This window comes from Orycteropus afer, unplaced genomic scaffold, assembly GCF_000298275.1.
Source record: "Orycteropus afer afer isolate SDZICR_OR568_19922 unplaced genomic scaffold, OryAfe1.0 scaffold00239, whole genome shotgun sequence".
Taxonomy (NCBI): domain Eukaryota; kingdom Metazoa; phylum Chordata; class Mammalia; order Tubulidentata; family Orycteropodidae; genus Orycteropus; species Orycteropus afer.
In genome coordinates this window covers 732,398-747,311 of record NW_006921826.1, presented here as the reverse complement: position 1 = coordinate 747,311, position 14,914 = coordinate 732,398, and the positions used below count along the sequence as shown (strand labels likewise).

The 14,914-nt window shown below is 37.6% G+C and overlaps 1 protein-coding gene across 1 annotated transcript in view; it reads right to left on the bottom strand.

The window, feature by feature from the left end:
* SDCCAG8 (SHH signaling and ciliogenesis regulator SDCCAG8) overlaps nt 1-14,914 on the bottom strand; it is a 352,265-nt gene that overhangs the window by 277,241 nt on the left and 60,110 nt on the right. The window contains exons 8-9 of the mRNA XM_007949144.2: nt 11,539-11,727; nt 4,122-4,260 (exon numbers count right to left, since the gene is read on the bottom strand). Coding sequence (XP_007947335.2) covers nt 4,122-4,260; nt 11,539-11,727 — 328 coding nt within the window. The remainder of the gene's footprint in view (nt 1-4,121; nt 4,261-11,538; nt 11,728-14,914) is intronic.

Below are 14,914 nucleotides of genomic sequence, written 5' to 3'. Positions count from 1 at the left end.
TACACTCCTTGAAGAGAACAATCATGGGAGAAAGAAGGGCTGCTTATGCACAGGGAGACAGCTCAGGGGGCAGGAGTGCATGAAAGGATGGACACAGGGAAGAGGTAACTATCAGGAGGAAGTGGGGGGGGGGCTGTTGCATTGTGATAAACTGTGGTCAATGTCATGAGACAAAGTATATGTGAACTGCTGTATGGAAAGTGAATTTGCTCTATAAATTTTCACCCAAATCACAATAAAAAAGAAAGAAAGAAAGAAAGAAGGGTGAGAGTTTCAATAAATGGTGCTGGGAAACTGGATTTCCATATGCAAAAGAATGAATCAAGATCCATACCTCACACCTTATACAAAAGCTAATACAAACTGAATCAAGTGTGAAAACTAAAACCATAAAATTCTAGGGTTTCCTAGGCTGTAATTGTTATGTGAGCAGATCCCCTGGTCTTTTCTCCTGTGGGACAGCTAGTCTTTAGTTCCACTGCCCTTTCTGTTAGCAGCTGAGTGCACTACCAGGGCTCCTTTAGAACTACCATATGACCCAGCAGTCCCAATTCTAAGTATATACCATACCCAGAAGTGAAGGCAGAAACTTTTACAACAATGTTCATTGCAGCACTATTCACCAATTGCTAAAATGTGGCAACAACTGAAATGTTCATTAACAGAGGAATGGATAAACAAAATGCTGTAGGTACATACAATGAAATATTATTGTGGTAGTTAAACTTGTGTGTCAACTTGGCTTGGCCTGCTTGATTGTCTGGCAGCTGGATGTAGTTATTCCCCTTGGTGCAATTGGCAATCGCTTCCATGGTGAAATCTACTGGAGCAGCTGAGTAGCTGCTTTACTGATGTGGTATATACTATATATAGTTTATATAGTGTATAAATATGTGTGTGTGTGTGTGTGTGTGTATACAGGAGCTCTGGTAGCACAGTGCCTAAGGCACTTGACTGCTAACCAGAAGCCTGGCTGTTCAAACCTACCAACCACTCCTTGGAAGGAAGGTTGGGCAATCTACTTCTGTAGTGATACTGCCTCAGAAACCCAAGGAAAGGTCACTCTGAGTCGAGGCCGACTATGAGTCGGGGGCGACTCGATGGCACATAACAACAACAACAAATACACACACACACACACACACACACACCAGTATATAAGAAGCAGCTTTGAGGAAGGTCTTTAGTTTTTTGGCATGCTTGAACCCTCTATGTAGCTGAGTCTTCATTCAGCAGCCTGCCGTGCTCTGCCCATCTTGGGACTTTTAATGGACTTGAATCAATGGCCTGCTGTGTGGTCTGTTAACATCAGGACTGTGCCTTTTTGAAAACTTGTCGACCCTGGGTTTGTCAGCCTCAGCAGCCAGCAGCTGCCTGAGTGAAGAGATGCCTTTAGCTTCAGTGGGCCGGGAGCAAAAGGCAGAGCTGAATCTGCCTTGACCCAAGGTCAAGGTGCTTTCACCCAGCCCCTAGAGCCTGGCACTTTGAACTTGGACTTCTAGCCTCCAAAATTGTAAGAGAATAAACTATTTGTTCAAGCCATCCCATTTGTGGTATATTACTGTCAGAGCCGCACCAGGTAATGAAAACAATTATGCAGCCTTTTATCAAGAGAAATGAAATCCTGATGCATGCCACAACATTGATGGATCTTGAAAACATTATGCTGAGTGAAATAAATCAGTTGCAAAAGAATACTATATGATATCACTTATATGAAATAGGCACATATATAGATGCTAAAAATTATTAATGATTACTAGGGGTCAGAGGGAGGGAAAAGGGGAAGTTTTGCTTTGAGGGCACTGACTTTATGCTAATGGAGATGGGATAGTTAAAGAAAGATAGCAATAATGGTTCCACAACGTGAAGAATGAAATCAATGTCCCTGAATTATACATATAGAAATTGATGAATTGGAGAATGTTTTGTGGTATACATTTTCAGCACAATCAGGGAAAAAAAAAAATCCTATAGCAGATAACACACATACACATAAAAAAGGCAAGGTAACAGTGAGGGAGGAATTTAAGAAAAATTCAGAAGGTAAGGTGTGCTCTTAGCAACTGATTGGAAGTTGAGGCTGAGAGAGAGGACAGCATTCAGTCTTCTGGCCAGGGCATGTTAGTGGACAATAGTGCCATTCAGTGAGTTAAAGAACATAGAAGGAGCAGCAGGTTTGAGGACATGAGTATAAAGAGTTCAGTTTTGGATTTCTACTCATATAGGAAGAAAATAAGGCCAGCCTGGAGATAACAAATAAAGTGAGATACAGGAGGAGGCTGAAGAAGTAGAAAAAGCAATGAGGACATAAAGTAGATTTAACTGAAATAGAAAGGGAAGGAAGAGAAAAAGTGCTGGTGTGAGAAAGTAGTTTCAGAACTTGAGATCTTATGGACACATTATGTGGGAGTTAAAGTGAAGTAGAGGGAATGTATTAGAGGTGTGTTGAGGCTGTTGTTGTTGTTGCATGCCATTCAATCATTTTTGATTCATAACATAAGGTGCTGCACATATTAACAACATGGCTGTTGAAAATTTTAAGGATGATGAAAGGAGAGAGAGTAGGGGGCATAAAGGGTTAGTTGCTAAAGCTCTTAGAAAGTGTCAGAATGTCTTCTAGATTGATAGTTTATATTAATTAGGATTATAGGGAGAGGAGAGTTGACGTTCGCTCTAAAGAGTAGTAGCAACTGAAATTGGTGGCAAAAGAAAGCCTGGGAATGGTTGTAAGGAGCAAACCGAATGCTACTTACTCTATCTTGGTGCCAGGAGATCAATGAGTAGCAAAATGGCTTTCACTGAAGGTTCTGAGGGTCATGATATCATTAAGAGACAGATTAAAACCCACTATCCACTCCTCGGAAGGAAGGTTGGGCAACCTACTTCCATAGTGATACCGCCTCGGAAACCCAAGGAGGGGTCGCTATGAGTCAGGTCCAACTTGACGGCACATAACAACAACAACAACAACAACAATAGAGTTTAGGAGCAAGGAAGAACCAGGAGAAATGCTGGAGAAAATAATCAAGCATTAGTAATAGAGGCTGTAAGAGTCAAATCATGTGGGAAGAGTTAAGGATGAACTGGATAGAAAATGAATAGATGAAGTTATAGGGTCATTGGGGTTGCAACTAGCATCGTATTTATGGTTTCTAAGGAAAGAGAGTGGGCAAGTTTTCTAGAAGGATAAGGCAATTACTGAGAAGAGACATAATACAGAATTGAACAACCCCAATCTTTTAATGAAATGTTGATAATACTATGTAGTTTAGACCACAGTTGTCCAATGGAATGTTCTATTATGATGAAAATGTTCTATATCTGTGTTGTTCAACCCTATAGCTATTAGTTATATGTATCTATTAAGTACTTGAAGTACAGCTAGAGTATCTGGAGAATTTCTAATTTTATTTAACATAAATTTAAATAGCCAGGAAAATACATAGAAACTTTAATGGATTAAGTTGTGGCCCCTTAATTCATGCATAGCAATGAATCACTGTTACCTACTGTTATTCAATGGAATATTGTAATATATCACATAGAAATAACCAAATACAAAGTATTTAGAATGATGTTTGAAACCCAGTAAATGACCAATAAATGTTAACTACTATTGTCATTATCAATATTATTAAATATGTTTGATTTAAAATACAATAGATCTAGACTCATAGCTAAATATGTTATTAAACACATACTTACCATTATTTTCTGTAGCATATTTAGTTGTTCTCAAAATTTCCCATGCATATAGGAATGATATTTGTCTTCGGTTATACATGAACACACATAAACTGGTTATTATGCATGTGAAGATATTTAAAGCATTAAAAGTAATCAGCAAACAAAAAGATTAAACATACAAGTCTCTCAAAGTGTTTTACCACACTGTACTGTATTCTATGAATAGTGATATAACAAGCATGTTTCCAGAAGAAAAAGAATTCTTCACATAGTAAATTTGTTTAATTGAAAAAAGTCAACATTAACAGATTAGCATTCACTATGTGTGTTTGGAAAAGAGTTTAGTCCTGGAAAATAACCAAAGAATTACTCAGACAAAAAGAAAAAAACATAATTATGCCATGCCTTTATTTTAATCTTATTAGACTTGCCTTGGTTTTTTCAAAATTGGCTTCCTCAGTCATTTGCACAGCTTGTTTCACCTGCTCATAGGCACTTGCTTCTCTTTGCTGCACATCTGTCAAGCTGCTCCTTACGGAAACTAGTGCAGACATTAAGTCATCTCTTTCTCTGTCAGCAAAAAAAGAACATTCACAACGAGAAATGATCAAACATTTGTGTACCCATAAATCAGGAAGAAAAAAGCATTAATAAGTTTTAGAAGAGCCAGGGTGGGCCAGCTCAGCAAAAACAAATGCACACCCCAGGGAAAGGTCCTCTGTCCTTACATGGCGAGAGGCAGGCAGAGCAGCCAGAAAGTCTGAGAGCATTCATGGTAGGCCAGGATCTGAATGGGACATTAACCTATTTGTGAAAGGGACTGGCACACTCACAGCTGCAGATGGAAACCCAGAAAAGAGGAAATTACTTAAAAAAAAAAAAAAAAAAAGGCTAGAAAGGAAAAAAAAAAAAAACAACAATAAAATAGGGAAGAAGATTGTATCTCAATGTGGAAGTAACTTTATTTTAAGAAGGAACTACTAAAGCTTTGTAATGCTGATTCCTTCTCATTTCCTTGAACAAAGTATGTCTTTTCCTTTTCATCCACAATCTTCTTTTTCATCCTTCCCTTTCAATTAAATTCTATCCTCTATCTATTTAATAACACATTCTATTCTTCAATGGGTAGTAATATTGAATCTCTCAAGTGTCTTGGTCATGCCTATAACTCTCAGAATTTAACAAAATCTCTTCCCATTGGGTTTGTTCATTGCCTAGCCCGTCTCTTCAGCAACTCTTCAGTAGTACCCTAAGCTAAGCTACGTGAACTGAATACCAATATACTTTGGCATGTAAACTGGCAAGGATCTAGTCTCATGTGTTAATCAAGACTACATAAAAATACTGTACGATAACTGGAATTTTTCTACTGACTAAAAATGACCAGTGGACCAAAGGGGCGTGTGTGTGTGTGTGTGTGTGTGTAGCTAAGACAATATGTACACTAAACAAATACACAAAGCACATTCAAAATAAGAAGGCAAGCATTGTTATTAAAAAAAAAAAAAGGAAAACGAGATAACTGCATTATGTCCTTCAGATGAGTGTTAAAAAGTTATTAGGAAAGATAGGAAGAAGGATATTTAGAATTTATTTCTTCTATAGATAGAGTCATTTTCTATATACACAAAGCAAAAAAATGTACTTATATACACTACTGTGAAAAAGCTCAAGTTTTAAATAGTGATTTCAAATCCAGTTGAAATCCTGCCTGCAGTTTCTGTTTTACTGCCAAATTCTAAACTATCAGCCGAAGGCAACCGTGATTTTTAAAAACTTAGCTAACTTTAGGGAGCCATAGGTTAGAAGATTATAGACTCAGTTTAAATTGCTTTCAGAATTAGCCAACGTCTATATTTAAAATCTTTTAAAGATAAAATAATTTAAACTATTTGTGGTATTTGAAAAGCAGCTATATTTTAAGAAATACGTAATACTGGGCTAAGTTACAATTATTAGCAGTTTAATAAAAGCTCTTTTTTGAAGAAGAACACAATAAATTGCTTCAAATATTATAAAATTCAGGAAGCATGGTGAGCTCCATTTTAGAATTTCCTAATTTTTCTTTATGCTGAGAAATATAATTTAGTTTATTTTTTTCTAAAGAAAATGATCAAACATAATTGATCAAATATAATCAAACACAGTAACAATGTGAAAAAGTGAAAGAATCACAGCAAGATGAAATTATTTTAGTTAAATAAAAAATAAATACAATTAAAATTGAATATTTATCTTCATTTCCAAAAAAAAAAAGCCCTATAACATAAAAGAGTCTAGCTTCATCTAGGATATACAATCTAGCTAGGACCTCTGGTTCTGGAAGAAAATGACAATTTACTCTTTAAGAGCAGCAAGTCAATATGGGCATTGTACAGCCACTTTTTTAAAGCTCTAAAATGTAGTGGGAAGCAAAAGTTACTACTCAAGAACATTCTTGCCTGCTCCTGATTTCATGCCCTCTTGAAAGCTAAAGTTCCAAATAAAAAGAATTAACAAAAAAACCTCTGTGCCACAAAATGATCAAGGCAAAGGAAGACACTGGGAGGAGCAGAAGAGTTAAAGGCAACAAAAACAAATCCTATTACATATACAATCCTGCAATAACAGTAATAGCAATAATCTATGAGTAGATACATAGACACTCAAGCTGAACAGGAATGGGAAGGCAAATGGGACTTCACTTACAAATACATGTTTATAGAATACAGGTTTGATGTAGGATATTTCTACATATTTATTTATATGTACAGCAAATACATCCATGAATACAGTATACAGGGGGCAAAGTTATGAAAACTTCTTAGCCATAATCAAACAGGTTAAAGGAATGGGTTGCTGGGCATTGGGGCTCAGGACTATAATCTCAGGGAACACTAAGATCAATTGGCATAACACGGTCCACAAAGCCAATGTTCTACATCATATTTTACATCATATGTAGTGACTAGGGTCTTAAAAGGTTGTGAGCGGCCCTCTGAGGTACAGCTATTGGTCTCACCCCATCAGGGGCGAAGAAAATCAAAGACGGATGGAAATAATTAGTTCAAAGGACTAATGAACCACATGAACCCCAACCTCTAGATGGTGCCTGACTAACACTGCTGACCACTCTGAAAGGATCACAATAGGAGGTTCTGGATAGAGTGGGAGAAAAATGTGGAACAAAACTCAAAATAATAAAAAAGACCAGGTTTACTGGTCTGATAGACTAGTGGCACCCTGAGACTATGGCCCTCAGAGACATTTCAAGCCTAGAACTGAACTCACCTCCTGTGGCTCCACTTTCAGCCAAGTGATAGACAGGGCTATAAGATGAACAATAACACCAGGGAGGCATGCACTCATTAGAACAATCAATCACGTGAGATCAAAAGGGCAGTATTTGCTCACAGTTAAAGCTCAGAAGGCAGAAAGGGATAGGAAAGAAGGACAAAAGGAAACAGGAAACATTAGGAAGAAGTGGGAATAGTGCTGTTATATTGTGGAGATTGCAATCAATGTCACAAAACAAAATGTGCATGAATTGTTGAATAGAAAACCAATTTGCTCTGTAAACTTTCACCCAAATCACAATTTAAAACAAAACAAAACTCTGTGTTTATAAATGTTAAGCAGACATATCTATCATAAACCAAAAGCCAAAAACAAATTCACTGCCATAGAGTAGATTCCAACTCATAGCAACCCCCCATTGGGTTTATGAGATGGTAAATCTTTAAGGAAGTAGATTGCCCCATTTTCCTTCTGTGGAGTACCTGGTAGATTTGAACCACCAACCTTCTAGTTAGCAGTTAAGTGCCTTAGGCACTGCACCACCAGAGCTCCTTATATCTATCATGTTGTTGTTGTTGTTATGTGCCGTCGAGTCAGCCCTGACTCATAGCGACCCCTCCTTGGGTTTCCGAGGCAGTATCATTATGGAAGTAGGATTGCCCAACCTTCCTTCCGAGGAATGGCTGGTGGGTTTGAACCGCCAGCCTGCTGCTTAGCAGTCAAGTGCTTTAGCCACTATGCTACCAGAGCTCCCTATATCTATCATAGCAGGATTAAAATCTAACACATTTCTTCTTAATGGAGATTTATATTTAATAAACTTAATATCTCTTGGAATATCCTCTGACCAAGAGCAGTGTCTGCTACACAGTAGATATTCAAAGAAATGAATGACAAAAGACTAAATGAATAAAGAATCTGCTATAGGAGGGCATCAAAAGAGGTGATGCTAAGTTGCCTTCAAGTTCCAAAATTTCATTATCTAAGTTTGGAAATGGAACTGAGAGTTTAGCTTCCTCTGGGATCAAAAAAATTTCAGAATATCAACGCATTAATTTCTGACTATTGAACAACAGAAAATCATCAAAGATAAGCTCCTAAATACTAATGTCTTGTTAAGCTCATGGTTCAATAATTAGACCAAGAAATAATTGTTGTTGTTGTTGTTATGTGCTGTCAAGTCGGACCCGACTCGTAGCAACACCTCCTTGGGTTTCTGAGGCAGTATCACTACAGAAGTAGATTGCGCCATCTTCCTTCCGAATGAAATAATTATACTAAAAATATTTATAACCACTAGATTAATATAGGAGCTCTGGTAGCATAGTGCCTAAGGCACTTGACTGCTCACCAGAAGGCTGGCGGTTCAAACCCACCAGCCACTCCTCGGAAGGAAGGTTGGGCAATCCTACTTCCATAGTGATACTGCCTCGGAAACCCAAGGAGGGATCGCTTGAGTCCGGGCCGACTCGACGGCAAAACAACAACAAGTTTAATATACTCCAACCTTCTGTAAATACATTCTATGCTTCAAGGTGGCCTTGAGACCATCTTAGTAGTTCAGGAGAAATTCCTAAATGACACATACACTTGCAGGTACAGGTAGCCATTTTGTAAGTTAAGATTATCTACTTTTTTTGCTACATTTTCAATTTCATTTGGTTTGGTTTGGTTTTAACTTAACCCACTGCTATGGAGTTGATTCTGTCTCACAGTGACACCATAGTACAGAGTAGAACTGCCCTATAGGGTTTCCAAGGTGCTAAATCTCTACTCAAATAAACTGACACATTTTTTTTCTGCATAGTGGCTGGTTGATTTGAACCTTTAAGTTAGAAGTTAAGCACTTTAACAACTGTTCCACCAGGGTTCCTCTTGTTTTAACTCCCAAAAAAAAAAAAAAAAACCACCCTAGTCATCCTTTAGGTCTGGAATTGAACTCACTCCTATGGCTTCCAGCCAAACAACAGACAGGCATGTGGGGTGAACATTTATATCAGGTAGATACACTACTTGGAGCGATCAATCATGGGGAAACAGAAGGGCAGTGTTTACACAGGGAGACAACTGGAGGGGGGGGCGGGAATGCATGGGAGAGAAGGACATGGGAAAGAGGTAACTATGGGAAGGAAGTGGAAAGAGAGCTGTTACACTTTGGGGAGCTGCAGTCAATGTCATCAGACAAAATGTGTATGAACAGCTTATGGAAAATGAATTTGCTCTGTAAACTTTCATTCAAATCACAATAAAAGTTAAAAAAGAAACAAAGCAGCAACAGCAGCTCTGGAATAACAGCACCATTCCTATAGCTGTAATCTTCTTGATTTATCTCCCATTTTTAACCCCACACTTGTACTCATTAAATGGCTTTAAATCCGCCACATTGTCCCTCAGAAACAGTCCATTATAACCATCCAGAGTAAGAATACAGTTAGCTACAAGCTTTCCCCAAGATGCCCAGTCCACAGGACTGGCCCAGAGCCAGGCATGAGTGCGTCTTTCACAACTGCAAGTTGTACAGAAACATGTGATATATCAGTGTGAGGGTGAGATGGCACTCATTCAAATTACCATGTTCCAAAGCAAAAGTTCCGGGATTGCTCAATGGCATCATGTGAATGTTTTGATGAGTGTGATCAAGGAGTTTTTTGCAGTAAAGTAAGCAAAACAGTTTTGATGCTGCAACATTTCATGATCCAGATGAAAGAGCAGCTAAGGCAGAAAGATGAGGTAAGGAGCTTAGTGTCAGTTCTGGAATGAAAAAGCACGGACTTACACAACACTAGCAAGCAAGCAATATTTAAGGAATTTAGTGCAATAATCAGAGCAAAAAGAACAGAGAAAGTCCATGAATAATCTTGGTCAATGTTTAAGATAAGGAAAAATGAGAGTTGGTCAGACAGATAAGATTTATCTTGGTTTATGGATTGTCTAAAAAAATGTCTTATAATTCCTAAGTTATTCCACAGTTATTACCACTTTCAGCATTATTAATAAGCATATCACTACCACTTTTAAGAAGAAATCAAGAAGGCTGACTACTACCACATGTCCTTGTTCCTCATTTCTGGGAAGTTCCTGGCCGTAATCTTTCAAAGCCAACTATACAGTACACTACCAGTGATCCATCCCAAAATCACAAGCTGGACTAAGGTACATCACAATGATACAGTACAAAAGCATTAATTTTCTTCTTTTTGAAAAGTACACTGAAACTTCTCTAAGCTATTATGTGCTACAGAAAGGAATTTAATAAAAAACAGTTCTGCCTTGATTACTATTCTATAATATTTTGATCATTAAGCAAGAAAAAAAGTTATTGTTTCTCTTATCTGCCTCATGGCATAGTGAAGCATGAATGAAAGGCAGAAGTTCAGAAACATATGAAAACTTCAATATCAATTTCTAAAATATATCCAACATCATCAACAGTTGTTAAGTATGGTCTCCAAAAAGTCCTTAAGGTCCTAACAAAACACCACAAACATATAGATGGTCTTGTCACCAAGTCCTACCTGATCTCTTCCTTGTCAACTCACTATTCATTCTTATGTAATACATTCAATATCAAACCAAAAGCTAACACACTACTACTGACTTGATTCTGACTCATAGCAACCCCATAGGGTTTCCAGTGCTGTAAATCTTTATAGAAGCAGACTGCCTCATCTTTGTCCTACAGAGGAACCAGTGGGTTTGAACACTGACCTTTTGGTTAGCAGCCAAATGACTTAACCATCTCACATTCAATACACAAAACCTAAACCAAACCCACAACCATGAAATCAATTTTGACTTATAGCCACCTCCACTCGGTTTCCAAGGCTGTAAATCTTTACAGAAGTAGATTGCCTCATCTTCCTCCCATGGAGCAGCTAGCTAGTGGGTTTGGACTGCCAACCTTGTGGTTAGTAGCCAAATGCCTTAGGTAACTTTGACTACATAAAAGCTGGTTTGTAGTATGTCTTTAGTCAATTCTCAAATATTAATTGGGCATATATTGGATCCTTATTCCAATATTATTCCTTACTCATAATATTCTTCACAACAGGTACATGATAAACATGTGGCAATAACTCGTTCTATTTAAACTACAGAAGGAAAATACAAGATATGGGGAAATCAGAAGAACTTGCCCTAAACTCACGTTTGATTAAGAATAAGGCTGGACTTAGAGACATAAAGATTATATCTAGCTCAGTTCTCTCACTTCACAGATGAGTCTGAAACCAAGAGAAATAAAATTACTTGCCCAAAGTGACAAGGTTACCTACATTTGGCAAAATCCACCTATTCTGTCACCAATAAAACTACCAGGAAGGAACCTTTTAAAATCTATTTGATTTGAAGCTCATTAATCACATCTAATTTGTTGTTGTTAGGTGCCATTGAGTCATTTGCAACTCATAGTGACCCATGCACAGCAGTACGAAACACTGCTTGATCCCACAGAATGTGGAAATTATAGAACAAAACACATCTGATTTAGCATGGAGATAAAAGTATACAATACTCCTTTAAAGACATAATTTTCCATGTTGCTAAAGACTCTGTATGTACAAGCATACGTACTTGATCAGTCTTTCAATGGTCTGCACATGAACATTACTGTGGGTTTGGGAAAGAACAGCTTCATGCTGAGCACATTTCAAACAAAGACCACCAACACGACTAGAAATATTAGCAGCAAGAAGAGACTCTTTATGCTTTAGTTGCTGTTGAAGATCTTCACATTTATTTTGATATTCAGCTAAGTCTTTCCTAAAGAGAGGGGAAGAAAATATAATATCAGTTCTAGTAAATGTCCACATAAAAGTTCACTATTTTCAAATGCACTACAATAGTGATAATAGCTACTATTATCATTTATGAGCCACACACTGTACAAGATGCTTTATATACATTCTTATCAATTCTTATTATAACCCTGAGAGGTAGGTGTGCTATCCTGACTGACATGCTGAATAAAATGAGACTGATATATTAAGTAATTAGCCCAAGTTCTTAGAAGGGTTTAACACAGATTTGTCTGGCTCTGATGATGTTTCTCTTTCCACAGGATCACACCTATGTTAAATTACCTTGCTCACAAAACAAAAGCACAACTCCAAATACAAACACTAAATAATTTTGCTTAATAAAGGGGATGGAGGAGATGTAACATAACATCCTTGATGTGAAGGAATGCCCTATTTCAAATGTTAACCCCTTATAGCACAATTTGTAAAGAGTACTATGGTGGTTGGGAGCTCTGGTAGCATAGTGGCTAAGGCACTTGACTGCTAACCAGAAGGCTGGCGGTTCAAACCCACCAGCCACTCCTCGGAAGGAAGATGGGGCAATCTACTTCTGTAGTGATACTGCTTCAGAAACCCAAGGAGGGGTCGCTGTGAGTCGGGTCCGACTCGACGGCACATAACAACAACAACAACAACTGTGGTGGTTATGTTTGTGTGTCAACTTGGCTGGGCCTGGTTGAGTGGCTGGGCAGCTGGTGGTAGTTATTCCCCATGATGAGACTGGCAATCAACTCCATGGTGGGATCTATAACAAACAGCTGAGTAGCTGCCTTTGGGATGTGGTCTGCTTCCTGTATATATGGAGAAGTCTTGGGAATGGTCTCTAGCTTATGGCACACTTGGACCCTGCATGTAGCCATGTCATTGTTCAGCAGCCTGCCATGCTCTGCCAACCTTTGGACTTACAATGGACTTGACTTAATGGCCTGCCATGTGGTTTGGTAACATTGGGACTGTGCCTTTTTTACTTCTCAACCTTGGGCTTGGCAGCCTCAGCAGCCAGCAGTTGTCTGAGTGAAGACAAGCCTCTAGCTTTAGTAGGCCGGGAGCTGGAGGTAGAGTTGAAGCCCAAGGCTGAGGGGCTTTCACCCAGCCCCGAGAACCTGGCACTTTGAACTTGGACTTAAGGCCTCCAAATTGTAAGAATAAACTCCTGTTTGTTAAGACCATCCCATTTGTGCTATATTTCCTGTCTGAACGGTACTAGATAATCAGAAAAAGTATCTTAAAAGATCACTATAAAGATCATGAATATTTTCCATGACTAATCTATTACTGCTCATTTTTCTTTAGGAAAAAACATTTTTTAAAAATATCTAATGAGGAAGTCAAGAGAGTTGCAAGATAGAATGGACTGTTCTAATCTTGGGGAGAAAATTATAAATCACAGGGTAACCTCAAATAAAAATGATAAACGTTCACATCACAATGAAAAAGAGGACAAGCAAGAATATTCAGCAAATACTAAAACAACAGCAACAAAGGAAATGATAACATGAGTCATAAACATAATGAGCTCAGTACAGAAAATAATATGGAACAAAGAAACCAGAGACACCATGAAATAACACATAACAAAATGACAGGAACCAATTCATACTTGTCAATAATTACATTGAATGTAGATTAAATGAACCATTCAAGAGATGGAGAGTTGCAGATTGGATAAGAAAACAAAATCCATCAATATGCTATCTACAAGAGCCACACATTAGAAACAAAGACAAAAATAGACTAAAAATCAAAGGTTGGAAAAAGATATATCAAGCAAATGGCAACTGTAAAAGAGCAGGAGTGGCAATATTAATTTCTGATCAAACTGACTTTAAGACAAAAAACACCATAGGAGACAAGGAACGACTATAATGATTGAAGGATCAATTGAACAAGAAGATATAACCATAATAAATACCTATAGACCCAATAAAAGAACCCCAAAATACATAAATCAGACTTTAAAAGAGTTGAAAAGTCAAATAGATGACTCCACAGTTATAATGGGAGACTTTAGTGTATCACTTTCAATGAAAGATAGAACAAATGGAAAGAAACAACAAAGATGAAAAAGAGCGAAACAATACAATCCACCAACTTGACCTTATAGAAATCTACAGAGCACTTCACCCAACAACAGCACATTACATATTTTTTTTCTAGTGCAAATGGAACATTTTCCATGATAGGCCATATGTTAGGCCATAAAGCAAGCCTTCATAAATTTAAAAACATTGAAATACTGCAAAGCATCTTCTTAAATCATAATGCTATCAAATTAGAAATCAACAATAGGAAGATCAACAGAAAAAGAGTAAATGCATGGAAACGGAACAACACCCTCCTTGAGAAAGACTGGGTAAGAGAAGAAATCAAAATCGAAATTCAAAAATTCCTCGACTCAAACGAGAATGAAAACACAACATACCAAAATCTTTGGGACACAGCAAAAGCAGTGATCAGAGGCCAATTTAGAGCAATAAATGCAAACATCCAAAAAAGAAGAAAGAGCCAAAATCAACATTTTAAAGCAACATCTCCAACAATTAGAAAAAGAACAGCAAGAAAAGCCCACAGTCACCAGAAGAAAGGAAATAATAAAGATTCGAGCAGAGATCAATGAAACAGAAAATAGAAGGACAATAGAAAAAATCAAAAAGACCAGAAGTTGATTCTTTGGAAAGATCAATAAAATTGACATACCACTGGGAAATTTAACAAAGGAAAAGAAGGAGAGGACACAAATAACATGAATAAGAAACAAAGTGGGTGACATCACAACAGAACCAACTGAAATAAAAAGAGTAATATCAGCATACTATGAAGAACTGTACTCCAACAAATTTGAAAATCTGGAAGAAATGGACAGATTTCAGGATACATACCACTTACCTAAAGTAACACAGACTGATGTGGAAAAGTTGAACAAATCCATAACAAAAGAAGAAATTGAACAGGTCATCAAAATATTACCAACAAAAAAAAAGTCCTGGCCCAGACGGTTTCACCAGAGAATTCTACCAAACATTCAGAGAAGAACTGACACCAATCCTACTCAAACTATTCCAAAACATACAAAAGTATGGAATCCTCCCTAACTCATTTTATGAAGCAAGCATAACCTTGATACCAAAACGAGGCAAAGACATCACTCA